The sequence below is a fragment of the Pecten maximus genome, unplaced genomic scaffold (genome assembly GCF_902652985.1).
Source record: "Pecten maximus unplaced genomic scaffold, xPecMax1.1, whole genome shotgun sequence".
Classification (NCBI taxonomy): domain Eukaryota; kingdom Metazoa; phylum Mollusca; class Bivalvia; order Pectinida; family Pectinidae; genus Pecten; species Pecten maximus.
Window position 1 is genome coordinate 23,811 of NW_022983020.1, and position 7,746 is coordinate 31,556.

The window sequence follows — 7,746 nt, forward strand, 5'->3', positions numbered from 1 at the left end:
AGTCCTTGATATAGTGGTGACCGCAGTTGCCAGTCCTTGTTATATTTTAGTGGTGACCGCAGTTGCCAGTCCTTGTTTATAGTGGTGACCGCAGTTGCCAGTCCTTGATATAGTGGTGACCGCAGTTGCCAGTCCTTGATATAGTGGTGACCGCAGTTGCCAGTCCTTGATATAGTGGTGACCGCAGTTGCCAGTCTTCGTTTATAGTGGTGACCGCAGTTGCCAGTCCTTCTTCATAGTTTAGTGGTGACCGCAGTCGCCAGTCCTTATTTTAGTGGTGACCACAGTTGCCAGTCCTTATTCTAATTGTGACCGCAGTTGCCAGTCCTTGTGTATAGTGGTGACCTCAGTTGCCAGTCCTTGTTCATAGTGGGGACCGCAGTTGCCAGTCCTGGTTATATTTTAGTGGTGACCTCAGTTGCCAGTCCTTGTTTATAGTTTAGTGGTGACCGCAGTTGCCAGTCCTGGTTATATTTTAGTGGTGACCGCAGTTGCCACTCCTGGTTTATATTTTAGTGGTGACCGCAGTTGCCAGTCCTGGTTTATATTTAGTGGTGACCGCAGTTGCCAGTCCTATTGATGGTTTAGTGGTGACCGCAGTTGCCAGCCCTTACTCTTAGTTTAGTGGTGACCGCAGTTACCAGCCCTTGTAGATAGTAAGTGGTGACCGCAGTTACCAGACCTTATTAATAGTTTAGTGGTGACCGCAGTTGCCAGACCAGACCTTATTGATAGTTTAGTGGTGACCGCAGTTGCCAGACCTTTGATAGTTTAGTGGTGACCGCAGTTGCCATTCCTTATCCGTACTAGAGTTGACCGCAGTCCTCAGCCCTTATGGATTGATGGTGTTGTGGTGACCACAGTTACCAGTCCTTATTGATAGTTTCATATGGTGTTAACCGCAGTTGCCAATCCTTTATTATATTAGATTGTGTATTTTTGTTTGGTTGGAACTACAGTATACATTATAAGTAATATATATATATATATATATGTAGTAAGTATGTATGCTTGTACGATTCCTCTGCAGTTCAATGGCGTGTTGAACTTTTGGTTTTAATAATAACATGTACATTATTAACCCTCTAGTATTATTGTATCACCTGACTTGGTCGTCTGTTATAATTATTGTATGTTCAATTAGGTACTTTGTTTGATACTTTATAGCATTATTCTATTCTTGGGGGTATTTCAGCTGTGGTCCATCTTCAATTTGGGCATTTTACATCATTTGTAATTCGTAAGTCCCCCAAGAATTCGTTTATATCTACTAATAAGTTCACTCGACTCAGTTACATGGCCTGGCCAACAGGAACAGCTTTTCTATATATATAGCTACATATACAGTCTACGCTAGCTTAAATTCAGTTTTAGTGTAAATGTATCTATTATAATTATATTGGCCAGGTCATCTACAAGAGAGAGTTAAGCACCACAGCTGTTATAGCCCTTTAGCCCAATGTATTAGTATAATAAATAGTCGTATAACTTCAGTCTGTGTTTGAGTTCTTTGTTCATAAATATAAATTTATGTGTTATACATAAATGCTGTTTATGAACTAAGACGATCTGTTGCTAATATCTACGATCCTTGTATCATGTATGTATAGTAGTAAGATAGTTAGTAGTAATAGCAGAGGATACATAGTGATTGGTCAGCTTGATAGCAAGTACGTGATTGGTCAGTCCAGTCACGTGATTGGTCATTCTCTTCAGCAGTTTTTTCGGTGAAGATAGAAGTTTTGCGAAAAAATTATTACCGCCACCTCCCCACCACACGACCATTTCAGGTGATGCCTGGGGTTATAGCAGCTGTTTTTCTATTCGAAATTCATAAGGCAGTCTAAGTGAGTAAACACTTGCCAGCTGTTTCCGAGCATGGACAAATCGTACCGTTTTTCCCCCTTCCTTATTAAGGGAGTTAGGGTTTATGGCACCCCGCTCTGCAGCAATTAATGATTACCGAGTGGGGCATTTTACATCATTTGTAATTCGTAAGTCCCCCAAGAATTCGTTTATATCTACTAATAAGTTCACTCGACTCAGTTACATGGCCTGGCCAACAGGAACAGCTTTTCTATATATATAGCTACATATACAGTCTACGCTAGCTTAAATTCAGTTTTAGTGTAAATGTATCTATTATAATTATATTGGCCAGGTCATCTACAAGAGAGAGTTAAGCACCACAGCTGTTATAGCCCTTTAGCCCGCATTTTACATCATTTGTAATTCGTAAGTCCCCCAAGAATTCGTTTATATCTACTAATAAGTTCACTCGACTCAGTTACATGGCCTGGCCAACAGGAACAGCTTTTCTATATATATAGCTACATATACAGTCTACGCTAGCTTAAATTCAGTTTTAGTGTAAATGTATCTATTATAATTATATTGGCCAGGTCATCTACAAGAGAGAGTTAAGCACCACAGCTGTTATAGCCCTTTAGCCCAATGTATTAGTATAATAAATAGTCGTATAACTTCAGTCTGTGTTTGAGTTCTTTGTTCATAAATAAAAAATAAAATAATTAAAGCAAATTTCAGTAATTTACTGAAAAAATAACATAGATATATAATATGTCTATAGTGAAAGTCTACATCTTTTTCTAGGTAAAATCAATATAAACTCTCTTTAAATACATTGTATATATGAATCAAAATGCAAAACCCTATGTATAACAGAAATCAATATCAATCTATAATTTCAGTGGCACTGCTAGTGACAAAGGCAAACGCATCCAGCAGACCACTTTGCCATTTGGAGCAAAACCAAAATCGCGTGCAAACTGGCAAAAAGTAACAAAATCATTGGTGGATATGTGTGCCTTAGATCTACGGCCAGTCAGTATTGTAAACGGCATAGGTTTCAAAAGATTTGTTGCCAGCCTAGACCCAAGTTATATTGTGCCATCACACACCACAATAAACAAGAGGCCCATGGGGCCTGTATCGCTCACCTGGTTGGATTAGACCAAATGTCAAAATAATGTTCATATTCAATTTGTTTTATTTGTAAATCTCTAACAATGCTATATATGGTTATAGTATTGGAATCCGAACTGCTTTAAAGATTAATGAAGTCCAGACTCTCTAAGGTCTGAAAGACCTCAAGAATTGTTTTTAGACATGCATTCATCACTTTATGACTGTAGCGATTTAAAGGAATTACCTCTATTTCCCCTATTGGGCCCCGCCCCTTTGGCCCCTAGGGGGTCAGAGTCACCAATTATGCAAAATCTGTTCTCCTTCCCCCATGGGTGTTTCTGACCAAATTGGGTTAAAATCCATTCATAACTTTATGATAAGTAGCGATTTAAATGCATTACCTCTATCTCCCCTGTTGGGCCCCGCCCATTTGGCCCCTTGGGGGTCATAGTCACCATTTATGCAAAATCTGTTTCCCTTTCCCCCCAAGGATATTTCTGACCAAATTGGGTTAAAATCCATTCATAACTTTATGACTAGAAGCGATTTAAAGGAATTACCTCTATTTCCCCTATTGGGCCCCGCCCATTTGGCCCCTTGGGGGTCATAGTCACCATTTATGCAAAATCTGTTCCCCTTCCTCCAAGGATGTTTCTGACCAAATTGAATTGAAATCCATTCATAACTTTATGATAAGTAGCGATTTAAAGGAATCACCTCAATTTCCCGTAATGGGCCCTGCCAACTTGGCCCCTTGAGGGTCAGAGTTACCATTTATGCAAAATCTGTTCCCCTTCCTCCAAGGATGTTTCTGACTAAATTAGGTTCAAATCCATTCATAACTTTATGACTAGTAGCGATTTAAAGGAATTACCTCTATTTCCCCTATTGGGCCCCGCCCATTTGGCCCCTTGGGGGTCATAGTCACCATTTATGCAAAAATCTGTTCCCCTTCCCCCAAGGATATTTCTGACCAAATTGGGTTCAAATCCATTGATAACTTTATGACTAGTAGCGATTTGAAGGTATTGCCTCAATTTCCCCTATTGGGCCCCGTCCCTCCGGCCCCTTTGGCCCCTTTGGAGTCAGAGCCACCATTTATGCAAAATCTGTTCCCCTTTCCCCAAGGATGTCTCTGACTAAAATGGGTTCAAATCCTTTCATAACTTTATGACTAGTAGCGATTTTAAGGAATTACCTCTATTTCCCCTATTGGACCCCACCCCTTTGGCCCCTAGGGGGTCAGAGTCACCATTTATGCAAAATCTGTTCCCCTTCCCTCATGGATGTTTCTGACCAAATTGGGTTAAAATCCATTCATAACTTTATGATAAGTAGCGATTTAAATGCATTACCTCTATCTCCCCTGTTGGGCCCCGCCCATTTGGCCCCTTGGGGGTCATAGTCACCATTTATGCAAAATCTGTTTCACTTTCCCCCAAGGATATTTTTGACCAAATTGGGTTAAAATCCATTCATAACTTTATGACTAGTAGCGATTTAAAGGAATTACCTCTATTTCCCCTATTTGGCCCCTTGGGGGTCATAGTCACCATTTATGCATAATCTGTTCCCCTTCCTCAAAGGATGTTTCTGACCAAATTGAATTGAAATCCATTCATAACTTTATGATAAGTAGCGATTTAAAGGAATCACCTCAATATCCCCTATTGGGCCCTGCCCATTTGGCCCCTTGAGGGTCACAGTTACCATTTATGCAAAATCTGTTCCCCTTCCCCCAAGGATGTCTCTGACTAAAATGAGTTCAAATCCTTTCATAACTTTATGACTAGTAGCGATTTAAAGGAATTACCTCTATTTCCCCTATTGGGCCCCGCCCATTTGGCCCCTTGGGGGTCATAGTCACCATTTATGCAAAATCTGTTCCCCTTCCCCCAAGGATGTTTCTGACCAAATTGGGTTAAAATCCATTCATAACTTTATGACTAGTAGCGATTTGAAGGTATTGCCTCAATTTCCCCTATTGGGCCCCGTCCCTCCGGCCCCTTGGGGGTCAAGAGTTACCATTTATGCAAAATCTGTTCCCCTTCTGCCAAGGATGTTTCTGACTAAATTAGGTTCAAATCCATTCATAACTTTATGACTAGTAGCGATTTAAAGGAAATTCTCTATTTCCCCTATTGGGCCCCGCCCCTCAGGCCCCTTGGGGGTCAGAGCCACCTTTTATGCAAAATCTGTTCCCCTTCCCCCAAGGATGTGTCTGACTAAAATGGGTTCAAATCCTTTCGTAACTTTATGACTAGTAGCGATTTAAAGGAATTACCTCTATTTCCCCTATTGGGCCCCGCCCCTTTGGCCCCTCGGGGGTCAGAGTCACCATTTATGCAAAATCTGTTCCCCTTCTGCCAAGGATGTGTCTGACTAAAATGGGTTCAAATCCTTTCATAACTTTATGACTAGTAGCGATTTAAAGGAATTACCTCTATTTCCCCTATTGGGCCCCGCCCCTTTGGCCCCTCGGGGGTCAGAGTCACCATTTATGCAAAATCTGTTCCCCTTCTGCCAAGGATGATTCTGGCCAAATTTGGTCAAAATCCAACAAGAACTTTTTGACTAGTAGCGATTTGAAGCAAATGTTGACGGACGACGGACGGACGGACGGACGACAGACGCTGCGCCATGACATAAGCTCACCGGACCTTCGGTCCAGGTGAGCTAAAAACTACACAATGTATTATTATAAAACTCTGAAAGAGAAACTTATCAGTGAACTCAAAGTACAATCATCACTGGCATTTACAACTGACACTTGGACCTCCTGCGCAACTGAGGGATATCTCACACTGACAGTTCACTACATTGATGAGACTTGGCATTTGAAACACTTTGTATTGTCAACAATTGAAGTAAAAGATCATCACACTGGAGACCATCTTGCTGATGTCATTATAGATATTTGTAGGGATTTCCAAATCACTGATGTACATGTGTCTGGCATTACAACTGATAATGCCAGCAATGACAACAAAGCTGACATGGCAACACATCAGGTGTTTCGCACACACACACTTCAGCTCTCTGTTAAAGCAGGACTTAAGGTGAAGGGCATTGCCTCTGCAGCAGCTGCTGCTAGGATGCTTGTAGGTCACTTCAAAAAATCAACTCTGGCAGCAAATGACCTCAGGGCTAGGCAAAAGCAGCTAGGTCTGCCACACCACTCACTTCTTCAGGATTTCGCCACAAGGTGGAATTCAACTTTCTTTATGTTCGAGAGGCTCATCGAGCAGGGGCTAGCTGTGTTTGCTGTCCTACACAACCCAGCAGTCACTAGCCTTTCTGACGCTCGTCGGTTTGAGTTGTCAGATGATGTATGGAGAACGATTGAAGAAATCACTCCTGTCCTGAAACCGCTTCAAATTGCCACCACCACCATGAGTGGAAGCAATTCCCCCACATTAAGTCTGGTGTACCCTATTGTCTTGGGACTTTTGACAAAACATCTGATTGTAGGGGATGGAGACAGTGTTAAGCTAATACAGTTTAAGCAAGCTGTTAGCCAGGACCTGTCCTCCGGATTCCCTGCAAATGATGATCTTTGTCGCCACCCCGCTGTCCTTACTTGTGCCTTGGATCCAAGGTACAAGTCTCTCAGGTTTCTATCCGAAGACCAAAGGCAAATGGTGAGAGATAGTATCATCCAATTGGAAGACCCAGATAACACCAATACTACCACAAATGACCGTACGGTTGATCCTGAGGCTTTTCCTGTGCATGTTAAACAGGAACATGAAATAAGTGCAATTCAGTTTCTTTGTGGTGACCTGATAGATCTCACTGAGGAAGTGAGCAGTCCCTCATCTTCATTCTCGCTGGAGTACGATACCTTCCTAAAGGAGATTGTTAGCGGTGCCACTGATCCACTTGACTTGTGGAAGGTCCATCATACCTCCTACCCCCGTTTGGCCAGACTTACCAAGCTATATCTATCCATTCCTGGGACGTCTGTTCCATCAGAAAGAGTGGTTTCAGACACTGGCAATCTTGTCACTAAACGAAGAGCCAGTCTCATTTTTCTCAAAGGGGTCCTGAAATTGGATTATTCAGAAAATGACACCCAGTCTAGTGAAACAGTGCCCACTCCTGCCAAACAAATTAAGTTGGAACCTCAGGAACCAGTAGCTTTGCCACCTCTTCCGCAACTTGAAATTATAGAAGAGTATCTAGGGGATGGAGACCATGCTGTACCTGATCCACCATTACCATCTCTTAAAGGCTTATGAATCTGAAGCAAAAAGCAGACTAAGTTGACTTTACAGCTGGTGTTAAAATTTACAGTTGGTGTTAAAATTTTAATGTTTAAGTGTTGGAACTGAACCCGTTACATTCGCTGCTATTTTTTTCTAAAATTGATGAGGACAGTTGCAAAATATTGTAACAGAATTATTTCAATTTATTGATAAGAAAACTGAGTTGAAAATATTATGTTCAGAATAGGTTAAAGATGTGAAAACAAAATCAATTCCTATTTCTATTGTTAAGGTATTAAGTGGTTTTGCATTAAATTTAATTTGTTCAAAACTATTTTTGTTGGGTAATATTTTTGTGTTGTTGTTCCTTACCATTTTCTCCTGATGTGGCCGATTCCGTCTCCTATACTATAATATACGTCGGTGTCATTAAAACGCTTTAATATCAATAGCGACATGCCCAGTTACAAGCGCTCAATTGACAGAATAATTTACCATGTGGACAGTTAGCGGTCGTTTCATTTCAGGTTATTTTGTATGTGAAGATAGAGCATTAACATACAGACTCAATGTAGTACGTTAAATTTTGATTGTCTATTTGTATTATAAC

The 7,746-nt window shown here is 41.2% G+C and overlaps 1 protein-coding gene across 1 annotated transcript; it reads left to right on the top strand.

The window, feature by feature from the left end:
- The first annotated feature begins 5,618 nt into the window (after positions 1-5,618).
- LOC117321274 (zinc finger BED domain-containing protein 4-like) lies at positions 5,619-7,169 on the top strand. Its single transcript, XM_033875749.1, has one exon. The coding sequence runs from the start codon at positions 5,619-5,621 to the stop codon at positions 7,167-7,169; it is 1,551 nt and encodes a 516-aa protein (XP_033731640.1).
- Positions 7,170-7,746: the final 577 nt, after the last annotated feature.

Bases quoted from the DNA above. Each gene is read 5' to 3' on its own strand.
- LOC117321274 (XM_033875749.1), top strand. From the start codon at position 5,619: ATGTATTATTATAAAACTCTGAAAGAGAAACTTATCAGTGAACTCAAA.